The sequence below is a fragment of the Stomoxys calcitrans genome, chromosome 2 (assembly GCF_963082655.1).
Source record: "Stomoxys calcitrans chromosome 2, idStoCalc2.1, whole genome shotgun sequence".
NCBI classification, from domain to species: domain Eukaryota; kingdom Metazoa; phylum Arthropoda; class Insecta; order Diptera; family Muscidae; genus Stomoxys; species Stomoxys calcitrans.
In genome coordinates this window covers 185,966,297-185,986,159 of record NC_081553.1, presented here as the reverse complement: position 1 = coordinate 185,986,159, position 19,863 = coordinate 185,966,297, and the positions used below count along the sequence as shown (strand labels likewise).

The 19,863-nt window shown below is 43.8% G+C and overlaps 1 protein-coding gene across 3 annotated transcripts in view; it reads right to left on the bottom strand.

Moving 5' to 3' along the window:
• The window catches only part of LOC106086047 (uncharacterized), a 149,479-nt gene that overhangs the window by 3,784 nt on the left and 125,832 nt on the right, over positions 1–19,863 (bottom strand). The window contains exons 15-18 of one of the 3 annotated variants that reach the window (XR_009396898.1): positions 15,760–15,883; positions 15,535–15,689; positions 7,722–7,942; positions 7,072–7,223 (exon numbers count right to left, since the gene is read on the bottom strand). Coding sequence is in view for 2 of the 3 variants with exons in the window: in XM_059361881.1 (XP_059217864.1) it covers positions 7,202–7,223; positions 7,722–7,942; positions 15,535–15,689; positions 15,760–15,883 (522 nt within the window). In the remaining variant the exon portion in view is untranslated. Of the gene's footprint in view, positions 1–316; positions 7,224–7,272; positions 7,943–15,534; positions 15,690–15,759; positions 15,884–19,863 lie in introns of those variants that run through there. The other 2 variants (XM_059361881.1, XM_059361882.1) reach the window with 2 other exon arrangements.

The following is a 19,863-nucleotide window of genomic DNA, read 5'->3' as shown; positions in this document are numbered from 1 at the left end:
AGCCTTAAAACTCCATATCGGTTGAAAGATATATATGGGAGCTATATCTAAATCCGAACAGATTTTGAAGAAATTTTACATACATATCAATACGTCAAATAAAACACCTCTTACTAATTTTTGTAAAGATCGAACCAAAATTGGGGCTTCTACAGCCTTAAAACTCCATATCGGATGAAAGATATATATGGGAGCTGTGTCTAAATCTGAGCCGATTTTGACGAAATTTTACACACTTTTGAAGACATAAAATAAAACACCTATTGCTAAATTTTGTAAAGATCGGACCAAAATTGTGGATTCTATAGCCTAAAAATCCATATCGAATGAAAGGTATATATGGGAGCTATGTCCACATCTGAACCGATTTTGACGAAATTTTACACACATATGAAGACGTCAAATAAAAGACCTCTTGCTAAATTTTGTGAGGTTCGGACCGAAATTGTTGCTTCTACAGCCTTAAAAGGCCATATCGGATGAAAGACATATATGGGAACAATATCTAAATCTGAACCGATTTTGACAAAATCTTACACACATATGAAGGCGTCAAATAAAATAACTCTTGCTAAATTTTGTAAAGAACGGACCAAAATTGTGGGCTCTGCAGCCTTAAAAGGCCATATCGGATGAAAGATATATATGAGAGCTATATCTAAATCTGAACAGATTGTGGCGAAATTTTACACATAAATGAAGACGTCAATTAGAACACATCACACTAAATGTTGTCAAGATCGGGCCAAAATTGTGGTTTCTACAGCCTTAAAACTACATATCGGATGAAAGATATATATGGGAGCTACGTCTAAATCTGAAACGATTTTGACGAAATTTTTTACACATATGAAAACATCAAATAAAATACCTCTTGCTAAATTTTGTAAAGATCGGCTCAAAATTGTGGCTTCTACAGCCTTAAAACTCCATATCGGATGAAAGATATATATGGGAGCTATATCTAAATCTGAACCGATTTTGTTCAAAATCACTAGCGTTCGTCCTTGGGCCAAAGTAGTGACATGTGCATAATTTCCAGATAATCGGATAATAAATGCGATCTGTACCTTGATCACAAATCAGGTATTCTTGTGACAGACGGAGAGACGGGCATAGCTAAAGCGAATCAGCAAGTGATTCTAAGCCCATCGGTATACTTAGCATGGGTTTAGCTCTCCTCCTTGTTAGCGTTGCAAACAAATGTACAAAATTATAATACCAGTACCACAGTGGTGGTGTAGGGTATAAAAAAAACATTTGGTAAGGAATTTCTTAGATGTCTAAAAGATTTGTATGAGATGGTTAATTTTCATGTAGGCAATGATCCAAATCTGAGCAATATCGACTTAGGTGTTGGCATATTTTTTGCAGTGCTATTCCTTGTAAACTTAAAAAAGGATATGAAAACTGGTAAGGACATTGATATGATGGTGAAGCATGTCCTAGAATTAAACCAAATAAGCAAAAAAAGATCACCATGGTGGTTTATCAAACGGGTTGACTTATGAAAGATTTCCAGAAGGCGATAACCACAAGGGTACCAGAGAACTGGAGGAACATCTATAAGGCGATAAGGTCAAAAGTAGAAACAAGGTCCTCAAGTCACTTGCTGGCAGCACTTGGGGTGCTGACATAGAACCTTGTTGACCAAGTAAAAAGCTAATGACCGGCCTGCGGTGAGTTACGCAGTGCTAGTGTGGTCTCGTCAATTCTGTGACACGTAGTGGAATAATATTCAGATCTGTCAGAATGCCGCACTTCGAACTGCGGCGGGCTGTATTTTCAGTTCTCATATAGCCCACCTATATCAGGAGACAAAGATCCTACCCACGCGAAGACGTAACCACATGCTGTCTAAGCAATACCTTTCGGGCAGTTATCGCAGAGACCATATAAATCATCATCTTGTGAATAGATATCCACCGCCCACAAGCCTTAAGGTAGATCTACATGATCTAGAGCATGAGGTTCAGCGCTGCAAGAGAGAACCTCTATATCAAGCGGTATATCAGATGCGGTGAATAGCTACCGGGTGAATGTGGTCCTTGGAGAACGACCGCCTCCCATTGCATCTGAAGAAATTGACATCCCCCGGCAAACCAGAGTAGTTCTGGCTCAATTACGATCCGGCAGATGAAGCCGCCTCAATTACAGATTTAGATGTGTCCCGATGGTTACCTGGCACCACATGAAACACTACATCTATCCTAGGACAACATTCACCCGGTAGCTACTCATCGCATGATTTGCAGAATTGGGATTCTGCAAATCAGAAAATGTTGGACAACCTGTTTGTTTTCGACAAGAGGTGTTTGAAACCTATGACAGTAGTCACAAACGGGGTCTTTGTGATAAGATAATAATGATGAATCCTGCAGGAGCTGTTTTGATAAGGAAACGATACAAGACTTGCGTTGCACATGACTGGGTCTGCAGGTGCACAGATCCGCCGACGGTGGATTAAGGCGAATCATGGATGCTGGATTGCCAGAATAAGCTACCGTCGACCATAAACAGACGAACCGTTTGCTTTCGAAAAAGAGTAACGGGCAAAGTAGACATTTACGAGGATATGGAACAGTGCTTCTCTCCTGGGTGTGGACTAGAGCTCCTCCCCTTGGTGTGCACCAGAGTTTCTCCCATGGGTGTAAAGCAGTGCTCCTTCCCTGAATGTAAACTCTTGCTCCTCCACTGGGTGTGAACCAGCGCTCCTCCCCCGTATGTAGACCAGTGCTCCTTCCCGGGTTTGGATCAGAGCTCTCCCCTTGGTGTGGACTAGTGCTCCTCCCCCTGGGTACGGACTAGTGTTCCTCTCCTGGTTGTGGACGACAAGTGCTCCTCGTAGGGTGTCGACCAGGGCTCCTCCCCTGGGTATTGACTAGTACTCCTCGCCTGGATGTGGACCAGAACACCTTCCTTGAGTGTGTTGAAGACCAGTGCATCTCTCCTGGGTGTGGACGACCAGTGCTCCTCCCCTGGGTGTGGACGACCAGTGCTCCTCTCCTGGGTGTGGACTAGTGCTTCTCCTTCACTGGGTGTGAAGCAGAACTCCTCCGATGGGTGCGGACAAGTGTTTCCCTCCTGGCTGTGGAACTATTCTCTTCCTCTTGGTGTGGACGACCATTGCTTCTCTCCTGGGTGTGGAACAGCGTTCCACCCCTGGTTGTGGACCAGTGCTTCTCCCCTGACTGTGGACGACCACTGATTTTCCCCTGGGTGTGAAAAAGCGCTCCTCCCCTGGGTATGGAGCAGTGCTCCTCCCTCAGGTGTGGATCAGAGCTCCTCCCCTGGGTGTAAAACAGCGCTTCTCTCCCGGGTATATACCAGAGCTCCTCCCTTGGGTGTGAACGACCAGTGTTTCTCTCCAGGGTGTGGACGACCGGGGCTTCTCTCCTGGGTTTGGAACAACGCTCCTATCCTGGGTATGGACCGGTGCTCCTTCCCTGAGGACCAGAACACCTTCCTTGGGTATGGACCAGTGCTCCTCCCCCGGGTGGGCAACGTAGCTCCTCCTCTGGGTGTAAAGCAGTGTTCCTCCCCTGGATGTGGGCCAGTGCACCTCCCCCGAGTGTGGCCCAGAGCTCCTCCCCTGGGTGTAAAGCATCGCTCCTCTCCCAGATGTGGACGACCAGTGCTTCTCTCCTGGGTGTGGAAGAGCGCTCCTCTCCTGGGTGTGAAACACTGTTCTTCTCCTGGGTGTGGACTAGAGCTCCTCCACTGGGTGTGAAACACTGTTCTTTTCCTGGGTATGGACCAGAGCTCCTCCCCCAGATATTGACCAGAGCACTTCCCCTGGGTGTGCCCAATGTTCCTCCAATGAACATCGACCGCTTGCTCCTTTTCTTCTCTTTTTTTTTTCTCTCTCATCTTTAAGACTAATCTAGGAGTGACTTTGGATAGGAAACTTCACTGGAAGTGTCACTTTAAGGAGTGAATCGAGAAGTCTCACAGATGTTGGGCGCTATGTAGAAGGACCAGGATGGCGGTGAGAAACACGCCCATTCGGGCTCTGGATACTATTCCAGATATCCGACCATAGACATACAGATTAAGTGTGAGGCAGCCACTGCGGCAATGAGACTTAAAGCGATGGGAAAATGGATGGATGGGCGAACACCGTATAATCGTGGTGCCAATAGGAAACCTGGAAGGAATGGCAGAGGTTTCGGATCGGATACCTGAGACGACACCTGAAATCGAGTGCGAGTCATTACTGCCAGCGTCGCAGTCTTGGATTGACCGAACTCTGGTAAAATAGGAAACCTGGAAGGAATGGAAGAGGTTTCGGGTCGGATACCTGAGACGACACCTGAAATCGAGTGCGAGTCATTACTGCCATCGGCACAGTCTTGGATTGACGGAACTCTGGTAAAATAGGAAACCTGGAAGGAATGGAAGAGGTTTCGGGTCGGATACCTGAGACGACACCTGAAGTCGAGTGCGAGTCACTACTGCCATCGGCTAGAGGACAGAGAGGGATTCGGGGTCTACATTGAGAGCTCAGGGGCTGAGTTCTGTTTTAGACTGCCTGACCATAATACGGTCCTGCAGGCAGAGATTCGGACGATCACGGAATGCGTGAGGCGAACATCTTTACCGACAGTAAAATTGCCATAAGGGTCATAACAACCAGGACGGCAGGGTCACGAACAGTCTTGCAGTGTAAGAAGGAGAATAACGCCTTCTCTGAGGATGGCAAAATCCGCATCGTTTGGGCGCCGGGCCATAACGGAGTAAGGGGAAATGAAAGGGCAGACGATTTTGCAGTGGAGGCCAGAGGACTGCCGTCAACAAACTTGGTTAACCCGAAGCCTCTCGGGTCGACGCAATTCGAGTTAAGAGAGTGATCGACGAATGCGCATGCAACATTGTGGAAGAGCGAAACGGTCGGTAGGACGGCGAAAATCCTATGGAAAGATCCGGATTGTGAGAACACGGGGCTATTACTGAAAGGAGGCAAACAGGAGGTCAGTAAAGCTTACGGTATCATAACAGGACTTATAGGACTACGAGCTCACTTATGTAATATCTGCGCGGCAAGTGATAGCATGTGTAGGGCATGCGGGGAAAATGATGAGACGTTTGAGCATTTCCTATGTCATTGTCCGGATTTCGCGTCTAACAGATACCAGCACTTTGGGTGAGACACTATACCAGACATGAACCAACTTAAGGGTGTGACATGGAAAACAATTAAGGATTTTGTAAGTAGCATGGAATTCCTAACTTAGATTTTCTTTTTGGAGGTTACTTTTTAGTATTTAGAGCTCACAAGAAGCCGATTACTGACTTAGGCATATGTCCATAGTGGCATGGGGGGGATTAATATCTGCACCCTCCTTTCAACCTAACCTAGGTGGGTACACAATACCAGTCTTCAACCGACTTAGAGGAGTAAAATGGAGAACGATTAGGGAGGTTTGTTAGTAGCACGAAATTCCTGAATTGGATTTTTTTCGAGGTTGCTTATTAGAACATTATAGGGAACAGCAAATCAACTACAGACTTAGTTGTATGTCTACAGTGGCATGGGACGGATAAATATCTGAGCAGATAGCCCGTCGTAGTTCGGAGGGCGTCATTTTGACAGATCTGAATATTATTCCACTGCGTGTCACAAAGTTGACGAGACCACACTGGCGCTGCATAACTTACCACAGACCGGCCAATTGCTTTGTATGTGCTCGACAAGGTTTCTTTGTCTGCACCCCAAGTGCTGCCAGCAAGTGACTTGAGGACCTTGTTTCTACTTTTGACTTTATCGCAGATTACTGTGGCATGTGGGGAGAATGTGTAAGAGCTGTCAAATGTGACGCCAAGTATTTTGGGACACTTGATGGTCGGAATCATTTCTCCATCGACCATCACAATCAGCTCAGTATTCACCTCACGCGTATTTGTAGTGAACAATGTGGCTGAAGATTTGGTGGCGGATATCTTCAGATTTCTTGCAGCGAAATATGAGGCAAGCTCGTTGAGTAAACGTTCAACCAATCGCAGATGTCATCAATCCACCGTCCAGAAGCCTTAAGATAGATCTACATGATCTAGAGCGTGAGGTTCAGCGCTACAAGAGAGAACCTCTAGATGAAGCGGCATATCAATTGGGTCTAAACAACCTTCATGCAGACACGGTAGCAGATGCGGAAATTGGCTACCGGGTGAATGTAGTCCTTGGAGAACGTCCGTCCCCCATTGCACCCGAAGAAATCGACCTCTCCCGGCAAACCAGAATAGTTCTGGCTCAATTACATTCCGGCAGATGCAGCCGCCTCAATTCCCACAGAGCTAGGATTGATGCCGACGTGCAAGATGTATGTCCCGATTGTAACCAGGAACCGCATGATACACGTCACCTGTTTATTAACTGCCCGGCCAGACCCACTCCACTCAGACCCAGATCCATGTGGACGCACTCCATCTTAGTCGCAGAGTTCCTGGGTCTTGACACTCAACAGAATCAAGCAGACGAAAGATAGAACACAATAAACTGCTACAACAACAACAGTTAAATATCCACACACTCATTTCAGCCTAACCTAGTTCATATCGAGGACACATTTTTACTTTCTCATCTCACTTCTCCGCATAAGGGTATCACAATGGGCCAAAATGACCTGTGAGTGAAGACACCTTGATGGTGGCTACCTAATCAATCTTAACTTAACCACAATACGTTTTCGCCAGTCGACAGAAAACAGCTGCAGTTTTTTTCTCTGTTTAAATTGGAAACAGAAGTTTGGTTAAATAACATATAGGGCAGTTTTGCCTTTTTTCAGAAACGATAAACTGTTAGCACAGCAAATATTTTTTGTTTTTTTCCAAAAAAAAAAAAAAATTCTTTGAGTGAAGAAGTATTTCTGGTAGGGGCATACAAATGGTATGGTCATTCTGCGAAAGGGTCATGATTACATGATCTCATCATACGAAACACAAAGAAAAATACATAGTAGAAAAAGTTATAAATCCTATTTGATTATATATATGAACATCTTGTCTAATTATATAAAATAAAGTAGTATCTTAGATATTGTATAAATTTTTTGTTAATAGTCTACATTGCCTTACTCTGTTAACCATCCGATCTGTTTTCCATAGCTCTAACGTAGTATACATCATGTGCCATTCACTAACTTTTCTTAAACTATGACAATCATCAATCAATCATTCGTTCATTCATTTCTTCTTCATTCCAGTCTCAAGGGACAGGTGCAGCGTCTCTATTTTGAATATCCAAATTGGTTACATACAAAAAAAAAAGTTAATATCTTAAATTTTTTGGAATATTTTCTAAACGATAAAAATTTTCAACATTCTTTGGGCAATAAATTGTTGTCTAGTGTTTAAGTGAGTGTTTGAGTGTGTGTGTGTGTTTGTGTATGTTTTGAATATCTTTTTTTTAATTGTTCCTTTTGTGTGTGTGTGTGTATGTGTGTGGGTATTTGATTTTATTGATTTGCTTATAAGTTCTGCCATTATTTTATTTTTATTTATTATTTAGAACTTTTAATTTTTGTTTTTGAGTATTTTTGTGTTGTATTGTTTGTAGTGGCGTTTCTGAGAGTGTTTGTGTGATTTTTTTTTTATTTTTGTTGTTTCTAAATACTTTGGTTTTTTAATTTTAGCTTTTCATCTTCGTTCATTCGATTGTGGAAAATCGTTCATTCCCGGTTATTTTTGTTTGTTTTTTAAATTTAAAAATTTGTAACTCTATTTACACTAAATTGGCCACATGTGTTGTATCCATGTGTTGGATTAATGTGCGCATAAATGACATCTCCTTGCGGGCATTTTCCAATATCACCTTTGGATCATCCGAGGTGCAACGCAAACAGTTTGGCGCAAAAACCATGGCCAAATTCGATGAATCCATTTTGGTGGCACTCACCACATCGGGATGGGAAAATTGTTGCAGGAAATGTATTAAATAGGTTAAGACCTGAAAAGAGATAACAAAATGAAGAGATATAGGCATACAGAGAAGAGTATACAGGCATAAAGTTTGAAAAGTAAAAATTTTAAATTGGCTTTAACAAGGCCTACGGGACAAGGTTTTTCCATACGAACCATAAACTAAGAACAACAGTCCAAATGAAAAAATTTTGCCATCAAGAAATCAAACCGGGAGAATGGTTTTGTATGGGGTTTATATCATTGAAAACTGATGTCTCATCGTCCTCGAACATAGCATCCGCCTCCTAATTACCTCTTTCGGGGATGCGAATACTGAAGATTCTATCTATTGGGTTGCCCAAAAAGTAATTGCGGGTTTTTTAAAAGAAAGTAAATGCATTTTTAATAAAACTCAGAATGAACTTTAATCAAATATACATTTTTTACACTTTTTTTCTAAAGCAAGATAAAAGTAACAGCTGATAACTGACAGAAGAAAGAATGCAATTACAGAGTCACAAGCTGTGAAAAAATTTGTCAACGCCGACTATATGAAAAATCCGCAATTACTTTTTGGGCAACCCAATAGAACAGGTCTCGGTGCAAGATAGTCTGAGACCTAACTCAGCTTACTCTTTTCATCGAGACCATATTTTACATGAATGCATCACCAGCAGTGATGGAGCCGGTTGTACGCACCGGATTGACCCGGTGGAATCCTCATCGGCAAGCGCTGCCGCCTCAGTGTACGTGTTCGTCTTTTTTCGTTATGGGAGAGGCACATCCCGGAGAGCCTTCTCCGCACGCTTCTGGTCCGTGCCGGGATTGAAAAGAACCCCGGACCCTGGTTCTGTTTGGTTTGCAAGAACCGCCTCCATCATCGGTCGGTGGGGTGTAACCGGTGCATGGAGTGAGTACATTTCCGATCTTGCTCTAGCCTCACTTCACTACGGAGTATACTCATACTGGTTATGTCGCAAGTACTGTGCGAACATAGCCAGCAGTGGGTCAAAAGCGTCCTCGTCGTCGGACTATGTGACCTCCCCCCCGAACTCTCCTGCACGGCAATTTACGCAACGGTAGCATCCCAGCTCAAATATTGCCAGGCCAGTGCCGGTAAGAGTATCGTTTCTGCAGTTAAACTGCAACGGACTCCGTGGCAAGATCGATGAGGTCCAGGAGACAGAGCTGACCAACACCTGCAGCTTGCACAGTTGTCACGGTTACAATGTGCCACGTAAGGATCGCTCAAGGAATGGAGGTGGGGGGTTGGTCTTTGTGATACACCATTCCGTGCAATATAGACCCATCTCGCCTGCGCATGGCGCCAGTGACCCCTACATGGAGTGCATGGGGATAGCAGTCAGGTCCGGTACAGCCGAGATAGAGCTATACAACGTGTACATACCGCCGGTTGGTAGCTGTGTCCCGATTAATGGCCAGGCTTACAACTCCGACATAAGTGGGTTGCTATCTGGCCATAATCGTCTGGTTTTAGGGGACTTTAATGCGCATCTCACTTCATGGCATTCTCCCCTAGGTAACGACCAGCTTGGCATAGCTTTGGCAGAGCAGATTGAAAGCTCCACGTTTTGTACGGTGAATGAGGATGCCCCTAGGATTACGAAGAGGTGCAACAGCTAGCCAGACATCTCAATTGCATCCCTTGATCTCCTGAGTGACGTATCCTGGCAAGCCGTCATCTCTTTGGGGTCAAACCAACTCCCCATAATTCTCACCATCGACCGACCACCCGACTTCATAACCTCTGAGCGCCGGACGTTTATTAATCAGAAGAAGGCCGATTGGGCTGGCTTCAGAGAGTACACCAATCGCCCCCCTCTGATGTGCTAGTGACCGAGAGAAAATTCCGAGACATCATTAACGCAGCAGCCGCTCGCTTCATACCAGCCGGTCAAATACCCCAAGTGCGGCCCAATTTCCCGGCGCAAGCAGTGGTACTCGCAGACGAGAGTGATGGGATGGGATTCGTGGTTGGACCCAGTGAGCTGAATCTGGAAAAAGTCAACAAACATAAGCGAAATTTGTGGCTGGAACACTTGGAGCAATGTATGGGTTGCCCAAAAAGTAATTGCGGATTTTTTAAAAGAAAGTAAATGCATTTTTAATAAAACTTAAAATGAACTTTAATCAAATATACTTTTTTTACACCTTTTTTTCTAAAGCAAGCTAAAAGTAACAGCTGATAACTAACAGAAGAAAGAATGCAATTACAGAATCACAAGCTGTGAAAAAATTTGTCGACGCCGACTATATGAAAAATCCGCAATTACTTTTTGGGCAACCCAATAACTTAGGCACCGTTTTAGGCAAGCTGTGGTCTACTGTTAAGTCACTCTCGAACCCCGATAGACGAAATGACAGGACCTCAGTCACTTTTGGCAAAGAAACCGTGACTGATCCGAAGAAATGCGCCCGATTGTTTAACCGTCAATTTATTGTGCATCCTGAGAGTGACAGGGTAAGGAGGAAAGCCATTCGCCGTATTCGTGGTCTCCGAGCCGATGGACTGTCATCACAATTTACCGTGGGCGAAGTTACGAATGTCAACGGTGGCGCCAAATCATTCAAGGCGTTGGGCCCCCACGGAATCTCTACATTGATGTTGAAGAATCTGGATTTACCTGGAGTTGAGTACCTTACTACTGTCCTCAACCTGTCTTTAAAACACTCTTATAGTTCCCGATGTCTGGAAAATGGGCAGAGTGATCCCGCTGCTGAAGCCTGGAAAGGACCCGAGTTTGGGGGAGTCGTACAGACCGATCTCCTTTCTCTCACCAGTAGCAAAGACGCCTGAGGCATTACTCCTCCCGAGCGTCTTAGGAGAATTTCCATTCACAGAGCATCAACATGGATTTCGAAGACTGCATAATACAACAACTGCTTTGCACGACATCACCGCACACATTTGCCGTGGCTTCAATCAGCCCAGGACGGTCCTCGTGGCACTGGACCTATCGAAGGCATTCGACACGGTCAGCCATGCCAAATTATTCGAGGACATCGCCAACACGTCCCTCCAGCCAGGTCTGAAACGCTGGGTCGCGAATTATCTGTGTGATCACCAGTTATTTGTGGAATTTAGGGATAAGAAGTCGAAGCACCGCAGAGTGAAACAGGGAGTTCCCCCACTGTTTAACCTCTACCTATCCACCATTCCACCCCCTTCAGACGGCATAGAGATCGTATCATATGCGGACGTTTGTATTGGGTTGCCCAAAAAGTAATTGCGGATTTTTTAAAATAAAGTAAATGCATTTTTAATAAAACTTGAATGAACTTTAATAAAATATACTTTTTTTACACTTTTTTTTCTAAAGCAAGCTAAAAGTAACAGCTGATAACTGACAGAAGAAAGAATGCAATTACAGACTCACAAGCTGTGAAAAAATTTGTCAACGCCGACTATATGAAAAATCCGCAATTACTTACTTTTTGGGCAACCCAATACTATCAGGCCCCCACCCATTGTTGACATCTGCGATAGGTTAAACGTCTACCTCAGCGAACTTGCCTCTTATTTCGCTGCAAGAAATCTGAAGATAACTGCTACCAAATCTTCAGTCACATTGTTCACTACAAATACGCGTGAGGTGAATACTGAGCTGACTGTGATGGTCGATGGAGAAATGATTCCGACCATCAAGTGTCCCAAAATACTTGGCGTCACATTTACACATTCTCCTCACATGCCACAGCAATCTGCAATAAAGTCAAAAGTAGAAACAAGGTCCTCAAGTCACTTGCTGGCAGCACTTGGGGTGCAGATAAAGAAACCTTGTTGACCACGTACAAAGCAATTGGCCGGTCTGTGGTAAGTTATGCAGCGCCAGTGTGGTCTCGTCATCTTTGTGACACGCAGTGTAATAATATTCAGATCTGTCAAAATGCCGCCCTCTGAACTGCGACGTGCTGTGTTGTCTAAGCAATACCTTTTGGGCTGTTATCGCAGAAACCATCCAAATCATCATCTTGTGGATAGATACCCACCGCCCAGAAGACTTAAGGTAGATCTACACCATCTAGAGTGTGAGGTTCAGCGCTGCAAGAGAGAACCTCTAGATCAAGCGGGTCTGAAAAACATTCATGCAGACACGTTAGCAGATGCGGTAATTGGCTACCGGGTCAATGTAGTCCTTGGAGAACGTCCGCCACCCATTGCACCCGAGAATTCGACCTCTCCCGGCAAACCAGAGTAGTTCTGGCTCAATTACGTTCCGGCAGATGCAGCCGCCTCAATTCCCACAGAGCTAGAATTGATGCCGACATGCAAGATGTATGTCCCGATTGTAACCAGGGACCGCACGATACACGTCACCTGTTTAACTGCCCGGCCAGACCCACTCGACTCAGACCCAGATCCCTGTGGACGCACCCCATCTTAGTCGCAGAGTTCCTGGGTCTTGACACTCAACAGAATCAAGCAGACGAAAGATAGAACACAATAAACTGCTACAACAACAACAACCGGTCTGTAATAAGTTATGCAGCGCCAGTGTGGTCTCGTCAGCTTTGTGACACGCAGTGGAATAATATTCAGATCTGTCAGAATGCCGCCCTCGGAACTGCGACGGGCTGTCTCCTCAGTTCTTATGTGGACCACCTCATCAAGAGACAAAGATCCTACCAGTGCGATGACATAACTACATGCTGTCTAAACAATACTTTTTGGGCTGTTATCGCAGAGACCATCCAAATCATCATCTTGTGGATAGATATCCACCGCCCAGAAGCCTTAAGGTAGATATATATGATCTAGAGCGTGAGGTTCAGCGCTACAAGAGAGAACCTCTAGATCAAGAGGAATATCAAGCGGTTCTGGACAACATTCATGCGGACACGGTAGCCGAAGTTGCGAATAGCTACCGGGTGAATGTAATCCTTGGAGAACGACTGCCTCCCATTGCACCTGAAGAAATTAACCTCCCCCGGCAAACGAGAGTAGTTCTAGCTCAATTACGTTTCGGCAGATGCAGCCGCCTTAACTCCTAAAGAGCAAGGATTGATGTCAACTTGCAGGATGTATGTCCCGATTGTGACCAGGTACCACACGTCACCTGTTTAACTGCCCAGCCAGACCCACTCGACTCAGACCCAGATCCCTTTGGACGCACCCCATCATAGTCGCAGAGTTCCTGGATCTGGACACTCGACAGAATCAAGCAGACGAAAGATAGAACACAACGCACTGCTTCAACAGCAAATCTTCGTACCAAATTCTACTAAACCAGCAAAATTTAAAGCTTCTAGGAACCGAACAAGGAAAATAGAGAGATCGGTTTATTTGAGAGCTAAATCAGGTTAAATACGGATATGGACTGTACTTGGCACAGTTGTTGGAAGTCGTAACAGAACACCACGTGTAAAATTTAGCCAAATCGGACAAAAATTTCGGCTTGTAAGGACTCACGAAGTCAAATCGGGAGATCGGTTTATATAGGATCTATAACAGGTTACAGCTCGATTTGGACTGTACTTGACACAGTTGTTGGAAGTCGTAATAGAATACGGCATGACAAATTTCCGCTAAATCGGACAAAACTTGCGGCTTGTAGGGACTCAAGAAGTCAAATCGGGAAATCGGTTTATATGGGAGCTATATCGGGTTATAGTCTGATTAGGATCATACTTGGTACAGTTTTTGGAAGTCATAACAGAGCACTACATGCTACAATCCCATGGCAGCCGGTTGTACGTACCGGATTGACCCGATGGATTCCTTCATCGGCAAGGGCTGCCGCCTCAATGTACAACACACTGCTACAACAACAATTACATGCTACATTTCAGTCAAATAGGTAAAAATTGCGGCTTGTAGGGACTCAAGAAGACAAATCGGGAGATCGGTTTATATGGGAGCTATATCAGGTTATAGACCGATTTGGACCGTACTTGATACAGTCGTAACAGACAACACGTTCAATATTTTAGGCAAATCGGACAAAAATTGTGGCTTCCGGAAGGTCCTGACGTGAAATCGAGAGATCGGTTTATATGGGAGCTATATCAGGTTATATACAGATTTGAACCATACTTGGCACAGCTGTCAAAAGTCGTAACCGAACACTGCATGCAATATTCTAGCCAAATCGGACAAAAAAATTGCGCCTTCCAAGGGTTCAAGATGTCAAATCGGATTATATGGGAGCTATATCAGGTTATAGATCGATTTCAATCGTACTTGGCACAGTTTTTAGAAGTCATAACAACACTTAATGGTAAATTTCAGCCAAATAGGTAAAAAATTGAGGTTTGTAAGGGTTCGAGAAGCCAAATCGAGAGATCGGTTTGTATGGCAGCTGTATCAGGTTATTGATCGATTTCAACCCTACTTGGCACAGTTATCAGAAGTCGTAATCGAATACTACATGCAAAGTTTTAACCAAATCGATTTTAACGGCTTCCAGGGGCTCAAGAAGTCAAATCGGGAGATCAGGTTATATGGGAGCTATATCAGGTTATACGCCGATTTCATTTGTAATTGGCGCCGTTGTTGATATGTTCGTAACAGAACACCACATTCAAAATTTCAGCCCAATCTGAAAACAATTGCGGCTTCTAGGGGCTAAATATGACAAATCGGGAGATCGGTTTATATGGGAGCTATATCCAAATCTGAACCGATATGGCCCATTTGCAATCCTACACCAATAAGATGCATCTATACAAAATTTCAAGTGGCTAGCTTTATGCGTTCGATCGCTATCGTGATATCGACAGACAGATGGACAGAGGGAGGGACGGACGGACGGACATGGTTAGATCGACTCAAAATGTACAGACGATCAAGAATATACACACTTTATGGGGTCTTAGATGAATATTTTGAGGTAATATAAACGGAATGACTAGGTTAGTATACCCCCATCCTATGGTGTTGGGTTTAAAAATAGTATGGCAGCCATGTTAAAACTTCTCCTTAAAGAGGTGTCGCACTGCGGCCTTACTGGAATGTTCAATGGCGAATTTGATTTTGCTGACAGCTAGCAGATTGCCTGTTGTTTCCTCAACATACTCGTGGCTTCTGTAGAAATTGTTCCATACCCACAGATACAAGTGATTAGGGAATACGTACTGCATTACTTCTTAAAATACGAAAAACTCCGAGTGAGGCAATAGAATTTGGGATACAATTTATCCCAAATTCTATTACCATGAATATTCTACTTAGAACAAAAGTTGGAGGCCACCGTAGCGCAGAGGTTAGCATGTCCGCCTATGACGCTGAACGCATGGGTTCGAATCCTGGCGAGACCATCAGAAAAAATGTTCAACGGTGGTTTTCCCCTCCTAATGCTGGCAACATTTGTGACGTACTATGCCATGTAAAACTTCTCTCTAAAGAGGTGTCGCATTGCGGCACGCCGTTCGGACTCGGCTAAAAAAAGGAGGCCCCTTATCATTGAGCTTAAAACTTGAATCGGACTTTACTCATTGATATGTGAGAAGTTTGCCCCTGTTCCTTAGTGGAATGTTCATGGGCAAAATTTGCAATTTACAAAAGTTATCAGGTGTGGAGATACTGAGTATTGAAAAGACCTCAAACCATATAACTTTATAGGTCAAACAATCATATTTAGATCCCGAAGCTGAAATATGTTCATTATCATAACTTACCAATTTATTTAACTCTGGTAATCTATCAACTATAGCTTTGGCTTTATCTGGATCCTCAGTATTTACACATTCATCATACAATTCATCCGGTATTAGGGGGTCGTATAATTCACGATACCACAATTTCAAAAGACTAGCAGGGGCATGAGCATCAACTGCAAGGCAAAAGGGAAAAAAATTAAAAAAAAAAAATACAAAGGAAAACTAGAAACAAAACCTTCTTACCCATAGTATTTTTATAATCAGGAACTTCCCACCGATCTAAGCGATTTTTCAAACAATTGACTTCATCAACATCGGCCGATACTCGGAATATACCTTCCGTTTGTTTGCCATTAAGCAAAAGGACCTGAAACAAAGAAAAGATGATTAGTTTATCAACATATTATCACTCAATTATTGTGTTTGTGTACTCAAAAATTTTGTGCAAATTTATACAAATTGTTACTGGAAGTCGTTCGCGTACTTAATTTGCCAGCAGAAGGGAGCGATACAAATTTTCGGAGTTTGGTAATTGAGAGCTTGCAAATTTCTACTGGAGATTTTTTTCCCAGAAGCAATTTGCAGCATCGGACAGCTGTTTTAATTCTAATATATAACGAAAGAGAGTAAGGGTTGTTCTTACTCTCTTGCACATTTTTACTGGCACTTTCTTATTGGAAAAGTAAGCGAAAAGACCTAATATGTACCATAAAAGTACGTTTACACTACTCATTAAAACCTGTTTAATGGCTCAAACATTTGTTTTTATACCCTCCACCATAGGATGGGGTATACTATTGGGTTGCCCAAAAAGTAATTGCGGATTTTTCATATAGTCGGCGTTGACAATTTTTTTCAACGGCTTGTGACTCTGTAATTGCATTCTTTCTTCTGTCAGTTGTCAGCTGTTACTTTTGGCTTGCTTTAGAAAAAAGTGTAAAAAAGTATATTTGATTAAAGTTCATTCTAAGTTTTATTAAAAATGCATTTACTTTCTTTTAAAAAATCCGCAATTACTTTTTGGGTAACCTAATAATTTCGTCATTCTGTTTGTACACCCTCGAAATATTTGTCTAAGACCCCGTAAGTATATATATTCTTGATCGACATGGCATTTTATGCCGATCTAGCCATGTCCGACCGTTCGTCTGTCTGTCGAAAGCACGCTAACTTTCGAAGGAGTATAGCTAGTCGCTTGAAATTTTGCACAAATACTTCTTAATAATGTAGGTCAGTTGGGATTGTAAATGGGCTATATCAGTCCATGTTTTGATATAGCTGCCATATAAACCAATCTTGGATCTTGACTTCTTGAGCTTCTAGAGGACGCAATTACTATCCGATTTGGTTGAAATTTGGCATGACGTGTTTCGGTATGACTTCCAACAACTGTGCTAAGTATGGTGGACATCGGTTCATAACCTGATATAGCTGTCATATAAACCAATCTGCGGTCTTGACTTCTTGAGCCTCTAGAGGGCGCAATTACTATCCGATTTGGCTGAAATTTAGCATGACGTATTTTGTTATGACTTCCAACAATTGTGCAAAAGTATGGTTTATGGTTATGGTTTGTCATATAAACCGATCTGGGATCTTGACTTCTTGAGCCTCTAGAATGCGTAATTATTATCCAATTTTACTGAAATGTTGAACAACGGCTTCTCCCATAATCTCCAACGTACGTGTCATATGCGGTCCGAATCGGTCTATAGCCTGATACAGCTCCCATATAAACCGATCTCCCTATTTTACTTCTTGAGCCTCTAGAGGGCGTAATTTCTATCCGATTTGGCATGACATATTTTGTTATGACTTCCAACAACTGTACTACGTATGGTTCAAATCGGTCCATAACCTCTTATAGCTGTCATATATACATATCTGGAATCTTGACTTCTTGAGGCTCTAGAGGGCCCAATTATTATCCGATTTGGCTGAAATTTTGTACGACGGTTTCTCTCATTCCTTCAACATACGTGTCAAATATGGTCTGAATCGGTCTCGACAAATTTGATCCATGGTGGATGGTATATAAGATTCGGTCGGCCGAACTTAGCACGCTTTTACTTGTTCTATTATAAAATCAGCTGACGTAGGCCATAATCCGGACTTAATGACAAATGTAAACGTGCTTTGATCGCAAGCTGCCCAAGAAAAACCCTGAATGACCTGGATGATTGCGAAAGAGGTCCGTAGACTTTTTAACAGAGCACGTCTTAAAAAAGCGGAAGTATATTGGAATGTGTACTACACACGGCTCAAGTAATACAATAAGATAACCATAGCGGCAAAACGTGCCTCCTGGAAGCTTTTCTGCGAACAGGTCGATAGCGTTAACGACGTCGCCAAGATAAAAAGTTTTTCTCAAAAACCCATGTCCAAACTGAAACTTTAGTAGACGACATGGGAGTGAGAGCAGAGACAACGGAGGACATGTTGAGGCTTTTAATGAAAACCTATTTTCCGCAGGATACGATGGAACTCACGGAGACACCTGAATATTAGAATAATGATGTTGATCGAAGGTGTATAATTACGGAATTTTTGGTGAAAGAATCCTTGAGGAGCTTCAAACCATTTAAGTCACCCGAACCTGATGGAATATTTCCAGCGTTACCACATAAAGAGGCAGACTATAGGGCGCCCCACATGGCCAATATTTTCAAAGTGTGCCTGGGACTTGCAAATACTCCGAAAGCCTGGCAGGAGGAAAGGGTGGTATTTATACCCAAGCCCGGCAAGGCAATTTATACGAAACCAAAGGCCTACAGGCCTATAAGCCTTACGTCCTATGTCAAGGGAAGGTCGGTGTAGACTGCCCAAAGGCCTGTAAGCCTTACGTCCTTTGTCAAGGGAAGGTCGGTGGAGACTGCCCAAAGGCCCTCAGGCCTATAAGCCTTACGTCCTATGTCAAGGAAAGGTTAGTGGAGACTGCCCTGCACGAGGTTGTGCATAAAATAGATGAATCCTCCCATGCCAAAACGTACACACTGGCGGTATGCCTTGACATTGAGGGGGCTTTTAACAATGTACGGACCGACATACTGATCCAATCCATAGACTAGTGCCGGGTGGACACGGTCCTTAGAGACTGGATAAACCATATGCTAAGGAACAGGTGAATACATTGTGAATCCCATAAATGTAAGGGAGAAAGTGGCACAGGACACGCCACAGGGGAGCATTTTATCGCCACTCCTATGGGTTACCACTATATCTATTACGAGAAGAGATTTGAACACATCTGCAACGCAGACGATGTTATAATACTTCTAAGGGGTAAGGATCTGATCCAGCTATGCGGAAAGGCCGAAAGAGTCCTGCAGATGGCATACGACTGGGCTAGACCCAGGGGTCTCAATGTTAACTCAGAAAAGACCGAAATCTGTTTGTCTACGAGACAGACGCACCGCGTTTCCTCAATAAGACGATTTCGATATCTGACAAGGTCAAGTACCTAGGTGTGATCTTAGACAGGAAACTAAACTGGGAGTGTCACATTCAGGAGCGTACTGAGAAGGCTCACAGATGTTGGGCACTATGTAGACGGGTCGTAGGCTCGAAATGGGGCCTGAATCCGAGGATAGTCCACTGGCTCTAAAGGAGCGTGATTAGACCAATACTCACTTACGCCTCAGTAGTTTGGTGGACTGTTATGGAGAAAAAGTGCGACATAAGGACTATACAACAGGTTCAGAGAACATGATATCTTGGCATAGATGGAGCGAGGAGGAGCACGCCCACTAGGGCACTGGAAACTATTCTAGATATCCGGCCCATTGACATACAGATTATGTGTGAGGCAGCCACTGCGGCTATGAGACTGAAGGCGATGGAGGAATGGATTGAGGATGGGAGCAGCTCATACCTTCACGGTATAATCGAGGCGACGATAGGAAACCTGGAAGGAAGGGAAGAGGTTTCCGATCGGATACCTAAGATAAACCTTGAGGTCGAGTGCGAGTCATTACTGCTAGCGGCACAGTCTTGCATTGACGGAATCCTAGTATTGCCATCTGGAAGATCTTGTTTCACGGATGGACCAAAGCTTGAAGATAGAGTGGGCCTGAGGCTCAACATTGAGAATCCAGGGACTGAGATCTGTTTAAGACTGCCTGACTATAATACGGACCTGCAGGCGACTGCCTGACTATAATACGGACCGGGCGATCACGGCATCAGTGAGTTGGTGTCGTGCTAACGCGAGGACCTCGAAAGTGCACATCTTTACGGACAGTAAAATTGCCATAAGGGCAATAACAACCAGGACGGCAAGGTCGCGAACAGTCTTGCAGTGTAATAAGGAGATTGACGCCTTCTTTGAGGATGGCAAAATCCACATCG